Source organism: Rattus rattus, chromosome 7 (genome assembly GCF_011064425.1).
Source record: "Rattus rattus isolate New Zealand chromosome 7, Rrattus_CSIRO_v1, whole genome shotgun sequence".
Classification (NCBI taxonomy): domain Eukaryota; kingdom Metazoa; phylum Chordata; class Mammalia; order Rodentia; family Muridae; genus Rattus; species Rattus rattus.
Window position 1 is genome coordinate 8574773 of NC_046160.1, and position 20465 is coordinate 8595237.

A 20465-nucleotide genomic window follows, 5' to 3' on the forward strand; every position below is an offset into this window, starting at 1 on the left:
TAATTCGGCACAATGGGTAGGCTAGAACTAGCATAGAATATTGATGGCACTAAGGCATTCTATATGGTTAGTTATAAAGATGAAAAAGAAAGAAATGTCAAAAAAGCAAGTCGGCCATTAGGCTAATGAATTCAGATTTGTCTGCAAGAAGTCAGTAGGGAGCAATTAATCTTGTAAAGTTATTTGCCATTTGATGAGAAAAATACAGTGACATGGAACTTTAATTTTTTTCAAAACCTATTTTTAATTGGATTTTTTAAATTTATATTTCAAATGTTATCCACTTTCCTGGTTTCTGCTCCAGAAACCTCCTATCCCATTCCCCCTTACCCTGCTTCTATGAGGGTGCTTCCCCCCCCCCCAACTTTCTCCTACCCCTGAATTCCCCTAGCCTGGGGCATCAAGCCTTCACAGGACCAAGGGCCTCTCCTCCCCTGATGCCCAACAAGACCATCCTCTGCTACATAGCCAGCTGGAGCCATGGGTTGCTCCATGTGTATTCTTTGGTTGCAGGTTTAGTCCCTGGGAGCTCTGAGGGGTCTGGCTGGTTGGTTTTGTTGTTCTACCTATGTGGTTGTGGGGATTCGTTCAACTCCTTAAGGCTTTTTTCCTTAAGGGTCCATTCCGGACCCTGTTCTCAGTCCAGTGGTTGGCTGTGAGCATCCGCTTCTATATTTGTCAGGCTCTGGCAAAGCCTTCAGGCTCCTGTCAACAATCACTTCTTGGCATCCACAATAGTGTCTGTATTTGGTAACTGTATATGGGATGGATCCCCAGGTGGGGCAGTCTCCAAATGGTCTTTCCTTTAGTCTCTGCTGTACACTTTGTCTCCGTATTTCCTCCTTTGAGTATTTTGTTTCCCCTTCTAAGAAGGACTGAAGCCTCCACAGAAGGTTTCCCTTCTTGAGCTTCATGTGGTCTGTGAATTGTATATTGGGTATTCCAAGCTTTTGGGCTGATATCTGCTTATCAGTGAGTGCATACCATGTGTGTTCTTTTGTGATTGGGTGACCTCACTCAGGGTGATATTTTCTAATTCCATTCATTTGCCTATGAATTTCATAAAGTCATTGTTTTTGATAGCTGAGTAGTACTCCATCGTGTACATGTACCACATTTTCTGTATCCATTCCTCTGTTGAAGGGCATCTGGGATCTTTCCATCTTCTGGCTATTATAAATAAGGCTGCTATGAACATAGTGGAGCACGTGTCTTTGTTATATGTTGGGGCATCTTTTGGGTATGTGCCCAAGAGAGGTATAGCTGGGTCCTCAGGTAGTGTAATGTTCAATTTTCTGAGGAACCTCCAGACTGATTTCCAGAGTGGTTGTACCAGCTTGTAATCCCACTAACAATGGAAAGTGTTTCTCTTTCTCCACATCCTCCACCAGCATCTGTTGTCACCTCAGTTTTTGATCTTAGCCATTCTGACTGGTGTGAGGTGGAATCTCAGGGTTGTTTTGATTTGTATTTTCCTGATGACTAAGGGTGTTGAACATTTCTTTAGGTGAATACCATTCAATATTTCTCAGTTGGTAATTCTTTGTTTAGCTCTGTACCCCATTTTTATAGGATTACTTGGTTCTCTGGAATGCAACTTTTTGAGTTCTTTGTATATATTGGATATTAGCCCTCTATCGGATGTAGAATTGGTAAAGATCTTTTCCCAATCGGTTGGTTGCCATTTTGTCCTATTGACAGTGTCCTTTGCCTTACAGAAGCTTAGAAATTTTATGGAGTCCCGTTTGTCAATTCTTGATCTTAGAACATGAACCATTGGTATTCTGTTCAGGAAATTTTTCCCTGTGCCATTGTATTTGAGGCTCTTTCTCTTCTGTTAGTGTCAGTGTATCTGGTTTTATGTGGAGGTCCTTGATTCACTTGGACTTGATCTTTATACAAGGAGATAAGAATGCATCAATCTGCATTCTACATGCAGACCACCAGTTGAACCAGTGCCATTTGTTGAAAATGCTATCTTTTTTCTACTGGATGATTTTAGCTCCCTTGTCAAAGATCAAGTGACCATAGGTGTGTGGGTTCATTTCTGTGTCTTCAATTCTATTTCATTGATCCACTTGTACCAATACCCATGCAGTTTTTGTCACAATTGCTCTGTAATACTGCTTGAGTTCAGGGATGGTGGTTCCCCCCAGAAGTTCTTTTATTGTTGAGAATAGTTTTTGCTATCCTGGGTTTTTGTTATTCTAAATGTATTTGCAAATTGCTCTTTCTAACTCTGAGAAGAATTGAGGTGGAATTTTGACAGGGATTGTATTGAATTTGGAGATTTCTTTCAGCAAGATGGCCATTTTTCCTATATTAATCCTGCCAATCTATGAGCATGGGAGATCTTTCCATCTTCTGAGATCTTCAGTTTCTTTCTTCAGAGACTTGAAACAAGTTCATGTCATACAGGTCTTTCACTTGCTTGGTTAGAGTCACACCAAGTCTTGGAAAGATCAGGAATTCAAGGCCCATACCTAAACATAGTAAAAGCAATATACAGCAAACCAGTAGCCAACATCAAACTAAATGAAGAGAAACTTGAAGCAATCCCTCTAAAATCAGGGACTAGACAAGGCTGCCCACTCTCCCCCTACCTAGTCAATGTAATACTTGAAGTCTTAGCAAGAGCAATCAGACAACATAAGGAGGTCAAAGGGATATAAATTGGAAAGGAAGAAGTCAAAATATCACTCTTTGCAGATGATATGATAGTATACTTAAGTGACCCCAAAAATTCCACCAGAGAACTCCTAAATCTGATAAACAACTTCAGCAAAGTGGCTGGGTATAAAATTACCTCAAACAAATCAATGGCCTTTCCTCTACTCAAAGGACAAACAGGCTGTGGAAGAAATTAGGGAAATGACACCATTCACAATAGTCACAAACAATAGAAAAATACCTTAGTGTCACTCAAAACCCATTTTTAATGATGGTTCTTAAATACTTTAATCTTCCTTAATATCCTACTACCCACCAGAAGTAGCGAGAAGAAAGGATACAGGGAAGTGGACCTGTTTAGAAATGTTTTTTAGAGGAACTCCCATCTGTGTTGTCTGGAAATTGGCAGTTCAGTTCACAGGTTACTTCACAGAAATACCAGTAGCCCAGTTCAGGATAGCAAATACATCATCAGTGGTGGCACTACCTATCTGCGACAGCCAGGTCTCAGCCTCAGCACAAGTCAGCAGGAGGGACCAGGACGAGGCCAGGAGAAGTTCTCAGCAGTGCCTGTCTCATCAAAGTGCAGATGTGAGACCAACAAGTCTTGTACATTAGCTCTACCAGCAAGCCTAGCTCCACCTCCATCATTGTCAGATCTTATTTATACTCTCTCCAGACCACGTGTGTCCTCCCTGGGTCTCGCTCAGCACATGCATCTGTCCCAGCTGACGTCATTCTGTCCATCAGCCTGAATCCACAGCACATGACCAGAAGTGTTTTGGTGGGTTTCTATGCAGTTCTGACAAATGCAGCTCAATTATGCAGTGTAAGGCGGAACAATACATGTGAGTTGTTAGTGAAGAATCCTTCATCACATGTCCATTCATGTGCTTGCTGTGATAGAACATCGGTTCACCTGTGTCTGCTTCAGTGATACGTTCCTTCACACGTTTGTCCCAGCAAAACACCATCCAACCAACTTTCCAAAGAACTCTTAATTTTCCACTTCAGTGACATGGTAATTTTCATTATGTAGCAAATGAGAGATAAGCCTCTTATGTGATAGAATTACAGAAGAAAGAGTCATATGTGGTTTAAAATGGTGTGTGGTCTTGGTCTTTTAAAATAAGCTTCTAGCTAGGAGGTGGGGATGCACATCTTTAATACTAGCACTTGGGAGGCAGAGGCAGGCAGATCTCTGAGTATGAGGCCAGCTTAGTCTATAGAGTAAGTTCCAGGACAGCCATGGCTATACAGAGAAACCCTGTCTCAACCTCTCCCCCTAAATAAGTTCTAATATATGCATCTCAAAGTCGTTGACCTTCCTCCACATAGTAAGGCATGATTCTACGTGGTGGTTCCTCAATCAGTATGTCTATGAAACCTCAGAAATTTGCGGCAAGGTGGAGAGTAGAATTAGCATATCATCTGACACCCAGGATCCAAGGTGACTTGAGTCAGCAGTGAATGCCAGGTGGATTAGCATCTTAGATTATCACTTTATCCTTCTCATCCCCTGTGTTTTTTTCGGCTCTGTTTGACAGTGCATCTGAGTTGTTAGTATTATATACCCTTTGGGTACACTATATAAATATTTAGCCCAGTCTTTAGGAACTTCTGGTTTCTAGAAATTTTTAGGAATACTTGCAGGTCTTTTGTGTTGGTAGCCATCGGAACCCTGGTCTTTATTAAGCTGCCTTAGAAACTACTTCTTTTAAAAGTAAGGCTGCTAAGAGTATTAGACTAGGACACCTGTTTTCTCAGAGTCAGATATCTTTTTAGAAAATAAAAATGTTTGTTTTTATAATACAATAAACATACAGTAGAATGACAATGACATTATAGTGAACTCCTTGTATTGGAGAAACACAGTGTATGTTCTGAACATAATCAGATTTCTGTCCTTATCACTATTTCCTATACAGTGCAATAGAACAATATGTACAAAGCATGTGTATTGTATGCGTATGACAAGTGTTACAGAAATGACTTAAAGGATCTGTGCCACTCTGTTTAAGGGACTTGAGCATCTATAAATTCTCCTATTCAGTGGTCCTGGAACCAGCCCCTCTTCCCATATTGAGAGACAACTGTGTATTTTTAAAAAGATATAATAAACTACTCAACTCTGAGAAATAAAACAATTCGTGTTTACAAAATATTTGGCTTTAAGGTAATATACTTTATACCTCTACGACAGACCGGTTAGTAAATAGTTTCCAAGGTAACTGAATGAGGTAACTTGTTCTTTGGGACAATTAGCTTCAATTCAATTAAAATAATGCCTTTCATCATTGAGAGGTAGTTCAGCAGCCCTTCTTATCTGGCAACCTTGTGGGCAACAGAGCCCAGCTATCAGGACAATTTATACATCGCAGTCATGAGATGCTTGTCTTTATCACTCACCTAAGAGAGATCAGAGCACTAAGAAATGACTGGTTGCTCTGGCAATTGTAACTAGCTCCTTTGCAGGTGCTGCTTTTTGTTTGTCAGTGGAGAAATGTGTATGGGCAAACAGCCTGAAGTTCCCTTCTGTGATTGTTTCCACAGGGTTGTCCATTTATGTTGACTTGCTGTCCATATTGATCGGTTCCCTGCAGTTCTTCACATACTCTGCTTACTGATTCTGAAATTCATGGATGGATTAATTTCTTTTCTCCTATTTGTAACTTGTATTCTTATTTTGAATTTAAAACATTTATTATTAGAATTGTTAATGTATTGAATAATAACGAGAACTACCCCTCATTACACCATTACTCAGCCTTTGGTGTGGTCAGCATTTTCCTATCTTCCTTCTTCATTTCTTATGTTCCTGGAGTTTGTACACACCATGTCATTTTTCATATAAATCCTTTTTGTGTACATGACTAAAGAAATTTACAAAGAAATACCACTGTTATCACTACATCTAACATAATTAATTCCTCAGTATGCAGACTTTCTTTAATGTTCTACAGGTCTTTCTATAGTGGATTTATTAGAACCAAGAACTAGACAACTTCTACACATTACAGTTCATCTACTTTAGATCATTTCTTTAAATGTTTTAGTCTTAAAAACCTTTTGTTTTGTAAGACTTTATATTCTTCTTCTGCAACAGCAGAAGAAGGTCTGTAGAATTTGATTGTTTTCCTCTGCAGTTTCCAAAATTCTGAGTGTTCTTGCAACCTTGTTTAGCATGTGCTTTGGGCGTCCATATTTCTAGTCAAATAGCATTAGACATCCAGATCAACTTTTCTTCAAGTAATATTAGGTTCTGATTAAGATATGGGTTCTCTCTCTCTCTCTCTCTCTCTCTCTCTCTCTCTGTGTGTGTGTGTGTGTGTGTGTGTGTGTGTGTGTGTGTGTGTGTTTTGTTTTTTCTTCATCATCATTGTATTTTAAGACAAGATCTTAACTATGTAGCCCTGATTGGTCTGGAACTCTCTATGTATTTTAGACCAGGCTGGCCTCAAACTCATAGCAATCCTCCTGTTTTAGCTCTCCATGTTCTAGGATTTCAGATATAGAGCAGTATCATTGCTGACTGTTTTAAGTTAATTGTCTAGTGCTGGCAAATGGGAGTAACTAGGAGTCTGAACTGTTGTTCCCAGATTGAGCTCCAGTGAGCACCCATGATCTGAAGAGGGACAGATACTTGTATCTACTGTGGGTTGCTTCATGGGAGAGGAATTAGGAGCAGGAGCCAGGGCTTCTGAGAGCTGCCTTTCTGTCCTTTGTGCAGGGCTCTTCATGATGTAAGTGCCCTCGAGTGGACGCTTCATAGGAAAGGACAGTTGCTGCCTCACTGTGCATGTTGTTTAGTCGTGCGACCTTCTAGACAACTGTGTCTCAGTGGTACCATCGCTTACTGCTTTCTCTTAGTGGTGGGGGTGCTTTTCAAATAGGATTTCATGAATTCCAAGCTGGCCTTCAACTCACTATGTAGTCACCATAGCCTTGAAATCTGGATCCTTCTGCCTCCACTTCCTGAGTCCTGGGATTACAGGCTTGTACCATGACATGCATTTTAATGTGGTGCTGGGTTTCAAACCCAGGGCGTCGTGCGTAATAGGTAAGGACTGTACACCTGAGCTATAGCCCCAGCTCCAGCCCTTATTTCTAATGTTACCTTGACTTTTGGAGAACTTTCCCATGAGACTGCTATGTTCTCAGTTCCTTTCATTATTCTGTCTGGCAAATGAGACAAAATTCATGCATTTTGTTTAATACATCATTTAATTAATTTAACTGCTACCAGTGAAATGGGTACAACCTTCAGTATTAACATTAGCTGCAGTCCCTAGCACCTGAGATCTAATTAGAACCACAAACCTTGTAAACCAAAAGGCTCTCTGTGGTTTTCTATATTACCTTTCTATCTAGCCTTGGACATTAATCCAGATATCTCAAAAAGTATACATAATTATACATTCTGTATCTTAACCTGTAGATTGAAGCCACAGACAGTTTCCTGTGCATAATAATTCTGCCTTGGGTCTTGGAGCAAATCTAAGTGACCTTCATGTTGGTGATTACTCTAGTTGAAACTGGCTGAAATGTTTTGTACCCCATGATCTTCCTCACAGTAGAAGTAATTGCCTGCAGAGTTTACAAAAGTTGGGCTACTTCTTCACAGGAAGTTTCTGTGACTAACTAAATGTAGCCTTATTTCAGATAGATCTTCTCAGATGCTCTTCAGAGGATTACACAATCTACTGCTAGGATTCAGGGCATCAGTTTTGAGGAAGGAAGCAAGTATAATTCCAAGGGTATACATGATGCTTCCTTAGTGAAGCCTTTGTCTGTAATTTTAGGAGACTGTTTTATATGGGTTGAGAAGTATGTGTTTACATTGCTTCTAGCATAACCTAACCCCCAGCTGGGAAACCTTAAATGTCATGGTTCCTGTCATGTCATTGATTTCAGGCTTTAATTTTAGAAAATATGGGTTGTTGGTCTAGCCTGTCCTCTTTTGCCCATATCAGCAGCCCCATGCAATAACTGTTTAAGGATACAGAGAAAGGGAAGATGCCCAGAGATGTCAAAATGTGTTGTGCACAGAGAAATAAAGTGCTGGATCCAGGGCCATTGTGGTTTTTGTTTGTTTGTTTGTTTGTTTGTTTGTTTGTTTGTTTTTCATTTTGGTTTGGTTTGGTTTGGTTTAGTTTTTTACCGACTTTTAAAAAATGTTTTATTTTCTTTACTTATTTTTATTTTATGTGCATTTGATGTTTTGTCTACATGTATATCTGTGTGAGTGTTAGGTACCCTGGAACTGAAGTTACAGACAGTTGTAAGCCACCATGTGGTTGCTGAGAATTGAACCTGTGGCCTCTGGAAGAGCAACTAATGATCTTAACCAATGAACCATCTCTCCAGCTCCCCTTACCCCTTCCAATGTCTTTAACAAGGCTATTGGATTGTACTTAAAGAATCATTTCCATAGGGAGGACAGACATGGCCATTGTTAGGTTCCGTGGGGAGGACGGCAGTGCAGACGTGTCTAGCCTTCGTTCCCTCTCCTGGCCTAGCAGTTGTCATAGGGTTGCTCTGCTGCTGCATCTGTCTCATTTCAGTAGCTATGACTTCACTTCTCCTCATTCCCTGTCTGAACTAGATTGTTCGTCTTGAAGGGCAGAGTAGAATCCTCATAAAATCCTTCCACCTTTTCCACTATGGCTGCTTTATTTAGGAAAAATACGTAGTATTATCAGAATAGTGGCCATCATCTAATTGCTAGAGAGTTCAGGTCACTGAAGAGAGTTAAGTGTGAGTCTTCTAGTTACCCTGTGGCCTAGGTACATGGAAGTTGTAGCACCTAAGCTCCCTAAAGCATCATGCCAGTAATAGGAAAAAATTTTCAACTTTTCAAAATAGGTTGGTGTCATGGCTAGTTCATGCCAACTTGACATAAGCTGGAGTCACCTGAACAGGGTTGGGGGTGGGGACCTCAATTAAGAAAATGCCTCCAGGAATGGAGGAAGGTCCAGCCCATTCTGGGTGGTGCCATCATCTCTAGGCTGGTGGTCCTGGGTTCTATAAGAAAGCAGGCTGAGCAAGCCATGGGAAGCAAGCCAGTAAACAGCACCTCTCCATACCTCTACATCAGTTCCTGCCTCCAGCTTCCTGCCCTCTGTGAGTTCCTGTCCTGACTTCTTGCAGTGATGAACCATTATATAGAAGTGTATGACAATCAAACTAAGACAATCAAAAACATCATGTTTTTATTATTTTGTATTTTTCTTTATGGCTCTTTTCAGGTCTTAAATTCAGTAGAATTTAATTTTGTATATATCAGGAGGTGAGATTCCACTTTAATCTTAGGATCAATTATCATATCATTACTGGCTTGTTTGTTTGCTTACTTATTTGTTTTTCTGGCATTCATTTTTGTTTGTAGAAGGTCACGTGTAGCCCAAGGTGACCATGAATTTGCTGTGTAGCTAAGTAGTTCTCATATGTCTGGAAACCTACGTGGCTGCATTCCCAACCTTGCACTTTACTCTTAGCCTGGGAGTGCCATAAAATGCTTAGGAACTTCTTCTCCTCTGCACCCACACCTAGGCCAGGAGAGGGAAGATGGGACAGAGCAGACAGGGACAGAGGTTTTCTTAGAATTAGATTGCATCTGTACACATTCGGTGCTTCATCTTTGTAGCATTAAATGTTCTAACCCTTGTGCAAAGTGCATCTCTATCTTTCTCTTTAAGGGCCACCTCATTAAAAATGTGATAGGGCAGGTTAAGATACCTCAGGGGGAAAGGCTCCTGGTGCCAACCTAAAGACTTTTAAATCCATGGAACCCACATTGTAGAAGAAAGGAAGGCAGGAAGGAAGAATAAAAGGGGGAAAAGGAAAAGAAAGGAAGCATGAATGCAAATTTTTATCTGAGAAGGACCTGGATCCTAGACTTTACTGTGAAAAGACAACCATAAAGCTTTCCAGTAAAAAACAAAAACAAAACTCTGAAGGAGGCAGAGATTTCTTAGGTTATAGTACACATGAGTCCTAGAAAGGAAAACTGATAAATTGTTGGACTTAATCAAATATTTAGCCTTTTTGTCATCTAAAGACATTATTAGGAAAGTAAGCTGACTCACTGGGGAAGCCTATGTGCTGTGTCAGGGGTATGTGGGGATGTAAGGAAAAACACAGTCTATTTGCTTAGTGGGTAAAAAATATTTGAATAGAAGGCCACACGATGACCAAAACATAGAAAAATCGTTCAACAACGTCAGTCACCAAGGATAAGTGAACAAAATCACAGATCTCACAAGTTCAGCTGAAATGGGAGAAAAGACAAAGCCATCAGCAAGCTCTGCAAACAGTGAGACCTTCCAGAACGTTTGTTTATGTTGTTGAAATCTAACGTCATGGAGGTATTCGGGAAACTATAATATGTAGAGTTCACGTTGTTTATTCTCAGATGTTAGCCGAAGAGAAGTGAACAATATGATCAAGAAAAATCTTGTTTACGGATATCAGGATAGCAGTTGTATTCACAGTCTCCCTACCCCAAATAAGACGTACCCATATCTGCCAACAGCATGAATTATGAACTTATGATTCACACCGTGGGTTCTCCTTCCCAGAAAAACGTAAGCTGCTGCCATAGCCAGTGTTGGGGACAAGTCTCAGAGTGCTATGCCAAGTGAGAAAAAACAGACAACAAAATTATAAAATGTACCATCACATTCTTGTGAAAGTTTAAAATAGGTGAAACTAAACTGGCAATAGAAATCAGACAGAGGCTGCTTGAGGAGGCAGGATCTGGCTGGGGAAGAGCTTCATGAGAAATCTGAGTCGGGATGGTAGGCCGTGTGTGTGTGTGTGTGTGTGTGTGTGTGTGTGTGTGTGTGTGTGTGTGTGTGTGTGTGTGTGTGTGTGTGTGAACACTGACTGGCAGTTTGCTGCCTGCAGAAGTCCTACTGCTCAACAAGATGGGGCATGAGGCTATTAACAAGAGCATAAGCAGGCTATGAGACCTCTTTAATAGTTAGGACTTCTCTTTCCTCTCTGTAATAAACAGCTTTGGGCCTACTTTGCAGTTTGAGGACCTATTTTGAGCACCTTCTCTGAGCCCAAGAAGTCTCTATAAAAGGAAAAGGTAATTGGTCTAGTGTCAGTGCAACAGTTCCTACAGAAGCTCACTGGCCAAGTCCATCCTCTGGTCCCCATTCTCCGAAGCTGTGGTTCTCAGTCATTTGCCATTGTGTCTTACCAAATGCATTTGGTAGTATCTGGAAAGATTGTCATTATCACGGTTAGTGGGTAGAGACCTCAGAGGCTTCTAACCATCCTGCAGCACAAAGGGTATCCCTCACCCTGAAACTTTACTTGTTCCAAAACTACATAGTACCTAGGCTGGGAAACCTTGTTCTAGGTCTATCCTTCATCACTGAGGTTGAGTTGGCCTCTCAGTAGTCTGTACTCACCACAAATATCAAATATTTGTAAGCATATGCCATCTGAGTTATGAGAAAAGTCCCAGCATCCAGAGCCCTTGGAACTGTGCGTCATTTGTGTTGACCATGCGTGTAAGATGTTGTAGACTTTCTTTTCAACTATTTCATTCACTAGTTGTTTTCCTTTAAAGGGGGGTTGGGAAAGTTAATGTTTCCTCTTTTATTTCTCCCTCCACAGAATGACAGGAAGAGAGTTTTTCTCTCGCTTCCCAGAACTGTATCCCTTTCTTCTCCAACAATTGGAAACTGTAGCCAATACAGTAGACAGGTAAGTAGAGAATACACTGGAAAAAGTGTAGACACAATGTAAAGTATTTTGTTAATCATGATTTTAGTATCTGCCAGGGTAGCTCAGGCCTGTAATCTCAGCCCTCAGAATATAGGGATAGGATTGCCACCAGGTGTGGGCTCTATCACCAGACCCATTTCCAGAAAACCAACATGGGAAGGCGGGGAGCTGTGGACAGATGGCTCAGCAGCTAAGAGCACTGTCTACTCTTCCAAAGGACCTAGGTTCACTTCCCAGCATCCACATAGCAGCTCACAGCTGTCTGTAAATGCTGTACCAGGGGATCTAGTGCCTTCTTCTGGCCTGTGTAAGCATCAGGTGCAATGAGGTATACAGACACAGAAACAGGCAAAACACCTGTAAAATAAAGTTTAATTGGAATAGATGAAATGACTCAGTGGGATAAGACACCCACTACTAAGCCTGACCACCTGAGCTTGATTTCCAAGACCACACACACACACACACACACAGAGAGAGAGAGAGAGAGAGAGAGAGAGAGAGAGAGAGAGAGAGAGAAGAGGGGGGGAAAGGGAAGGAGGGAGGAGGGAGGAGGAGGAAAAACAAAACCCAAATCAAGCAAGGTAAAGGGCTCCTGAGGCTCCACACTCCCTGAGGATCTACTGCAGTGGTGTAGCCACTGGTAAGGTACCCATGCTCCTGTAAACAATCTTTCACCTATGCTTCTCTAAGCAACTATAATGAAACTTGTGGGCTGATTTAAAAAAATCCATGGAAGTATAAGGGGACCCGCAGTAAGAGGGCATAAATGAGGATCAGAAATTTCATGCGTAACTCTCACTATGAATCCTAATAAACAACATCTTTTTTTAAGTTTTAGTTTTATGTATGTATCTGTCTGCATGTTAATATGAACATGTACATGGGTTTGACATCCAAGGTTGACCTCTTGCTTACACAATACAGACATACACACACAGCCACACAAACATACTCACACACATAGACATACACCTGAATTATTTCTTCCTCTTATATTTTAAAATCTCTGTTTGCATACTAAATTTACTTAATGGATTCTTAGTATTCTTTATTACTGACCTTGCAGCTTGCTGCTGTGAAAACGTAGGTCCCTGAGCAAAAATGATCAGTAATTTTGCAAACATAAAGCAGAATCATTATAAAGGGCTTTGAGTCTCCCTGGGGTGGTGAGAAATGCTATCAGTTTGTTCAGTCTTACTCTGTAGCTGACAGTAGAATTTTTACTATGGCTATCTTAGAACATGTACCTTTTTATTTTTCAGCAGTCTTTGTCAGGTGCAAAAACATATAAACTGTCTGTAATGGGAAGATGTATTTATATCAATGAAATTTACTTTTGTTGTGATAAATTTTTTTCTAAGGGAGGATTTTCTGGTTCCAGTGAGTTATGGTGTATTCATGCCTTCTCAAACTCATCAGACACAGACAGCTTCACGTTTCCTACCCTGGAGCACAGTCTACTCAAGAGTGACTGGCTTCAGAAGCTTATGTGCAGAAATCTGCCTTCGCCAGAGACTTCCCCTTGTGCACATTAAAGTGAAGCAGGAAAAAGGGACAAAATATGTTTGAAAGCAGTGCCTGCATTCTTCCGTCTGAAATCGTTTATGTGTAATAACTTCCTTTTAGTGAACTGGGAGACCCTGATGGCCACCCCGGCATGTTCCTCTTACTCCTGGTGCTAGAGAGACTCTACCCATCTCCGATGGATGGCACGGCGTCTGCACTCAGCTTGGCCCCTTTTGTTCCTTTCATTATCAGGTAGTGTCATGTTGTCGGAAACTTGAGAAATGCTCTATCTTGTTCTTATTTGGGGAATTATAATCAGTACATTGTCTTAGGGAGCCATTGTGTGAAAGCAAGACAGTGAAGCTTTCTGCTGTTGCTCCTGACTGGTCTCCAGTGCTTCAGTGGAGGGTGCTTAGCCTGTGGGTGTGGGAACCTGTGGGTATGTTAGTAGTGTTTTCCTTCAAACCAGCTAGTGGGTGTGTGTGTTGATAGCAAGTACCCCTTTTGAAAACACCACCTATGGTTTCTATTGAACAGTATTGGGCCAGCTAACACAGGTATGATGGGCAGGCCTGATCCTAGCATGTATTCCCTGCCCTGTAGTTTAAAAGAATATCAAGGCACCTGGCTCCCTACTCTGGAGAAGTCAGAGCAGCCGGGACCTACTATGCCTGTGACAATGCCACTTAGCCCATTGTCTACTTAACCTTCTCTTTCAACCTTGTGGATGCCTAAAAGAGGTCCAAAAGCATAGAATGCACGCGATGCACACTAACTAATCTCAGGAGTTTATCACCAGAGGCCTTGGGATCTCTTTTGAGGTGGCTCTCACCTTCTGATCACTTTTTAGTTTTTGACTAAGTTCCTTAGTGGTCCCCAAAAAGTATTTGTGTTTTCTTCTGAATCATTTTAGAAGCTGTCATATTATTAACAGCTTTTATTCTTCTTAGTTCTTGACTAGCATGTACCTTTAATGTCTCTAGTGAGAATTGAAATTGACTTGGAGAAGCAGTACAAGTACAGGAAACTTGAGTGTGTTTATTATTTGTACAGCATCCTGGGTTCTGCTTCCTGAGTTCACATAGCTGACTTACGCATTTCCATGTGAGAAACCATGAAACATAAGATTTTGCCACGTGATGCTGTGGCCATCTGTTTGCCCCCAAGCCTGGGCTGTGGCTGTGCCATCTGTGATCACAGAGGTGACTCACTGGGGCTGGCTTTTGTTCCCTGATACAAAGCTACCATCAACCTCCTCCAGTATTTGGTGATTCATTTAGAAATTTGGGTGGTAAATTTTACTTTCAGGAGCCTTAAAAGTATTCTCTTTCATGAACACTTTTATGTATGGGGTGAGGAAGCAGCTAAGCAGTGTTTCCAGAAAGTTGTTAAGAGGGGAAAGGTACAAACAGAGTCAGCGAGATTAGAAACCAAGATGTGCCGTGGACCTATGTTGAGAACATTCACTTTGCAGAGGCTTTTACTAAACAGTTTGTTTTCGGTTGCTCCTAGAGACAGGAAGTTGCTGCATTAAAATACCCTTCCAAATGGACCTACTTTAATCTGAGTATGTACATGGTACTGAAAGGTAGTCAAAGATTACAGTAATGTAGAAGATTCAACTATTACTCTGAAACCAGGTTGTAGAGAGCAGTGAAGTCCTAGAAAGTGTGTGTTGTTGATGTAGGAAGACCGTGACAGTGATGCTAGTGCCTCAGACCCATGGGTGAAACTTCCCTGGGTACGACTTCCTCTTGACCACGTGGGGATAGCGATAGGGCTTGCAGAGAGCATTCACAGCTGCTCCCCACCACCCCACCACTCACACTGTAAGCCTAAAGATTGCTCCCCTACAGAGAAAGACTGCACCTACCAAGATTAGCTAATCCTATCTCCTTTTTCAGTTGTATATAGTAATCCTGCTTCCCTCTTCAGCTAGCTGTGTGTAACACCGTCACCTCCCTTTTGAACTATGTATGACAAACACTGAACTCTAGTGCAGTACAGCTTGTCCATTAGAATCTAGACCACCTGATCCCATATATTCTGTGGCTATATGGCTGTGTGTCTGTCTGTCCTTTCCTCATTTTCTCATTGCACCTAGTTAGAATTCCCAAACTTTGTAAGGATGTATATCAGGTACTTCGAACATTGTCTGGGTTAGTATGGTTGGTTTAGTTTGTGGAGGTTTTTTGGCGGTGCTGGGAATCAAACCCAGGGCCTTGCTGGTGCTTGGCAAGCTCACCATTGAGCTGCATCCTCAGTCTACCCAAGAGGCTGGAAAGATGGCTTAACAGTTAAGAGCACTGTTCTTGCAACAGACAAAGGTTCAGTCTCCAGAATTCATATGATGGCTCACAACTGCCAGTTCCAGGGAATCCAGCAACCTCTTGTGACTTCCGCAGGCATCAGACATGGCCATGATGCACACATAAATATGCAGGTAAAATACCAATGCACAGTAAATCGATAAACCTAAGATTTAAGGACCTAAGCTTATTTCTCTGTTACTGTTTTTTTGCTAGCCTGAATCTTAGAAGTTGCTGATTTGGATTTCTGTGGTTGTGGGCACAGCTAGGACTGTCTGGGAACAGAGGTGCTCGTGTTCACCCCAGCATTCATCCCTTGTTTACAGTTAAGGTCTTGTGTATTTGCATTCTCCACCCAGCCATCTAGCCCCTTCCTCCATGAGTGCAGTGCCTTTCACATACGACCACTCACTCTGCAGTTGTAACAGCATGAAGCAAAATACTGGCGGGGCCTTAAAGAGCTCCAAGCACCACTTGACTACAGCTCACCAGCCGGAGCCTGTTTTTTGGGGGGCTCTTTAGAAGGTAAAAGTCTTTTCTGAGACTGAAAGGGCCAGGAGCCTTTCAGTTCCTTTCATAGGCATGTTTCAAGCTTCCACTGAAAAATTACAGGAAACCATATAGTACCATCCTAGAGCCATGACTGTAGGGTCCTGGACAGAGCAAAGGCCTGCACTGAGGAGACTTCGGCTCTGGAGTGCTCTGCCACTCGTAACTGTGACACTTGCATGAAACAGTTTTCCTGCACTGGACTAATGTACTCTCTGTGTGAAAAGTACCTCCTCCTGCTAGAAACCTGAGAGCTCGGCATCTCACTAACCAGGGCAGAAATCTCCTCACTGCATTTCACTGTTTGGGGTACTTAGAAAATGTCTCTTCTTCCCTCCCTCAGCATCCCCCTCTCCCAGCTTAATTTATTTTCAGTACCTATCTTCCTCAGTCTATTTGTTCTCCTTTCTTTAAAGTGAAATCTGCTTGCTTGCTTTCCCTGACGGTAAGAAGTACAAATAACAAACAAATATTTACCTGTAGAAATCATGTACTTATGGGGATTGGGGTGGACATTTTACATTGAGACAAATTTCTAGTCAACAATCAATAGGAAAGCTTGTGTTTCGTGTATTTAAAGGTTTTTCCTGGAACCTTCGGATTCTTTCAGTCACATGGAAGAGGAAAGTGGAAATAGGACAACTCAGAGTTGATCCTGTGATAATTAGGGATAATAAGACTCTGGTCTCGTTTCCCTTTCATTACATAATGCCGAGGGTGACGCCGCTCCTTCTCCAGGTTAGGAGGCAGAGCAGTCCGTCTTGTGTGCTGGGGTACTGTGGCTCTTACTAGAAGCAGCAATGAACTCCTCCTTCCTTTGAGATTCTGGTACCAACAGCCCTCCCTTAAGTCTGTGCATTAAATTACTGATTTGTTTTTTAGTTTGATTATTTGTTTGTGTTGGTCTGGTTTTGGTTTTGTTTTGAGATGGAGTCCCATGCAGCCCAGACTTTCCTGAACTCAGTATGTAGCCAGAGATGACCTTGTACTTTTCTCATCCTCTTGCTGCTACTCCCTAAGCAGCCACGCGATAGGCATGTGCTGGTATGCCAAGATTATGAAGTGCTGGGAATTGACCTCCAACTAAACAACGTGCCATGCATCTATCCATCTTATTTGTGCCTGTTCTGACTTCCCAGAATCCTTTTAGGTAAGCAGAAGGCAACATTTGCTTTAAAGAGACAAAAAAGGCAAGCAGAGTGGTTCTGGTACCACCAAGGTGAAGTCCTGTCGCCTGTCTTAGCTACTGTTCCCGCTCCTCTTTCAAGTGCACTCCTCCTTGTCACCCGTCACTGCTGTATTGTGCTATCGTGCTTGCTCTTCAGCATAAACTGCAGTCTCTTTCCATGCTGAGAGCTGCAGGCATTGTTTTGTGGTCCTTTCCCCCTACCTAATCCAAATTTGGGCCCTGAGTTAAGTAATACAAAAATGAAACTAGTTAGAGTCGAAACTTTGTGTGTGGGCAGATCTGTTTATCTCTGAAGTATTCGAGGACTTCCAGTCTTTCTTACTGGAACCACATGCAGCAACGGTCATGGTTTATGTAGGTAGGAGTCTCAGCTGGGTTTCGTGTTTTACCTGTCCTTTGAGGACGTCCCTGTCCTAATATGAGCTCTGACATTTGCTTATACTGCGATTCGCCTCTTGACGTTCCACTTCCTTTTCAAACAAGTTTCTATCAAATTCAATTCTTAGACTGAATGTTACCTTGGTCCTCTCTGGCCCCTTGAGCTTGGGAGCTTCATGGATTATGAGCTCCTCCAGCTGTCCTCTAGAGAAGCCCTGTGAAAGTCTGCCTTGCAGTAAGTACCCTGATGCAGGATTTAGTGTCACAGGAGAGAAGCCTAAAGAGACAAGGATAGCAGCAGTAGCAGAGCTCTTCTGTTTTAACTCATACAGTTACACGGAAGCCAGACATGTAAGGGAAAGCCATCTACACTAATACAACAAGAATAGAAAACCCAGCCAGGAGAGCCTCAGTGTAATGGGGTTAAATGTCCTGCTTACCAAATAATGCTCTTAAGTTTATGTGCTAAGGAGTTCTAGAGAGCCCAGGAGGTTGACAGTCTGTAGTAGGAGAAGAATAGAGAAGGATAATTTTAAGGCTTTAGGCAGTGGTGTACATCGTTTAACACCTTAACCCTATTGTTTGGGAGACAGAGACAGGAGGATCTCTGTGAGTTCTCTGGCTGTCTCGTCTCTGGTGGTATCTAATAACTGCACATACTTAATTGGCAGGTAACAGTATGTCTTTTCAGTGCACTTGTACAGTGTGTCCCACACAGCAGCATAAGTGCATCCTCAGACATTTGTCATTTCTTGGGTTGAGAACATTTAGACTCTGAAACAACAGGCATTTTTTAACACTTGTTTTGGTGAGTCTATGCCAGTAGATGGGAAGGAAAACCCTGAAGCCAGATGAAGGGGTTCTAGGGAGAGCATACTGTGTTCTGTGAGAGAGATCATGTCCCGGAGCGCAATAACTGACAGACTCAGGTTCAAAAGTCAGCTCCAATTCATGCCAGCATTTTGGGGACTACGGGGCATGGAAATATTGTGCCAACTGCCTTCAAAAAACTCTTTAAAGGCAGTGGAAAAGATATTTTTTAAATGATCTCAGTGTATTGATATCAGTTATTTTTGACTGGCTCGTTAAATGTATCGTTCCTAAGTGCCCTGTGCTTTATTTGCTGAGAACTAGTAAGGATTCCCTAAGAGTCAGTCATGTCTGAGTCACCTCATGGCTTGATGGTGGGAGTGTAACTTTAGTCAGCATTTGACTCACTTAAATGAAAACAGATTCACTTGCAACTTAAATAGTGTGTGTGACATAGAGAAATGACTGAAAGTGCAAGGTCTTCAGGAGTCAGGGTGGCAAATGCAACCTCAGGCCCCACCCATTACCTCTGTGCAGTTTGAGGTGTGGGGGCAACTGGAAAGCTATGAGCTCAAGACTTGATTTTTATTTATGGTGTGTGTTTTCTTTTTTAATGTGTGGTTCTGGACAGATTATTGAATATCATATTAGTACCTGTACTTTTTTTTATGTATGTCTGATTTAGTCGTTGATTAAAGATAGAGACTGGCAGATTGACTCAACAGGTAAAGGCCCTCGAACCAAGCCTAACAGATCACCTAGTTTTGATCCTTGGGACCCTCATGATAAGAGGAGATGCTGACTTGTACGAACTGTCCTCTAGCTTCCACACAATAAGGTTTTTTAAATGTATATTCTAAATAGCCTTAGAAAACTGTATTGGTGGCTTGAAACTAGAGATGTGTACCATGTTCTAGTCTTTAAAATTAAAGTTACATCTGATTAGAATGTAGGGTGTCGGCTTTTGTGTCCTTTTATGTGAGAAAGTCTTAGGAAGGGTGTTTTCTGTAGGCACAGGGTGCAGCATGGCACACGGCTGCTGTCAGAGAGCAGAGTTTGGCCATGGTCCTCCTGAACTCCGAGGGTCAGGCCAGGCCTACATTGTTCTGTTTGGTATTCTACTCTGGGACCCCCATTTTAAGAGGGTCATTGGTAGGCTAATATTTATTTGGGGCAATGACCACAATGTGGAGGAAGCTAGACATCTGGAAGCAGTTAGACTGGGGAGACCGGTTAGAGGCAACTTGGTAATGGTCTTTACATACTCTGAGAGGCTGCCATATGGCAGAAGGCACACAATTTGTCATTTTTCCTCCCAGTGGGAGCATAGGAGAGACTGCAGCTCTGAATACAAAGAAGAGTTTTGTGAAAGGCAGTGTTCTCTATCAAAGACAGGAATAGATTTCCTCATAGTGGGCTGCCCAGCAATGAAAGTGTATGAGAAACACTGATCTTATGTTGGACATATTTCCCAAAGGATCTCTCTGATGTGTCTGAGGTTGGCAGGATGGCTGTCAAAGCATCTGTTTGGGATGTCTTATTTCAGAACCCTGAGTATCTCAGCCACAGTTCCCAAATGAGTGCTGAGTGAAGCAGTGAATCTTCTTGTAAATGTCCCACACCTGTGTACACAATCTTACATGCTCCTCAGTCTTACCAAGGAGAGAACTGGGGAGCCATCTTGGCATGACCCACATGATTGTGGTGGTCTCCTCCTAAATGATGCCCTCCAGAAATTAATCCACTTGAATTTAGCTTCTAAGTAACTTCTGTAACTTTGTTCTGGATGGTTCTGAAAACACTCTTTTGGCCTTTGTGATGTTATGTCTGAAAAGCATTCCTTATTGATTTAATTATCTTTCTCTGTGGTTGCTGTATTTCTTCCATTCCAGATGTTGGCTTAAGTTGCCTTTGTTTTCTGACAAGTATAAGGAACATCTGAGTATTGAACAGTCAGAGGTGGCCTTTTTAAAATGGCTGGAATAAGAAACTGTTGTCCTAGTTTCCAAAGGTCTTGTTTGAATAGAGATGCCTGGGGAGAGGCTTTGCCCAAGTCTTGCCCATTACACATTGGAACACCTAAAAATTGGGCCTTGTTGGAACTGCAAATGAAGAATTTCCCTTTCCTGGCCCTCCTTTGGTTACCACTGAATTTCACAGGGGCTTAGGGACAAAGACTCCTGGCACCCTAATCTGCTGATAGTTGGGTTATCAGGGGATCTGTTGCCCTGTCTGCCTAGAACTCTGTCCCTTTGCTGTTACTGGTCTGTTAACTGTAGATGCCAGGTCAGGCTTTGGACAAGATGGCA

General features: G+C 42.0%; 1 protein-coding gene across 1 annotated transcript in view; it reads left to right on the plus strand.

Moving 5' to 3' along the window:
* Thada (THADA armadillo repeat containing) overlaps nucleotides 1-20465 on the plus strand; it is a 307293-nt gene that overhangs the window by 132586 nt on the left and 154242 nt on the right. The window contains exons 26-27 of the mRNA XM_032908756.1: nucleotides 11302-11391; nucleotides 13042-13173. Coding sequence (XP_032764647.1) covers nucleotides 11302-11391; nucleotides 13042-13173 — 222 coding nt within the window. The remainder of the gene's footprint in view (nucleotides 1-11301; nucleotides 11392-13041; nucleotides 13174-20465) is intronic.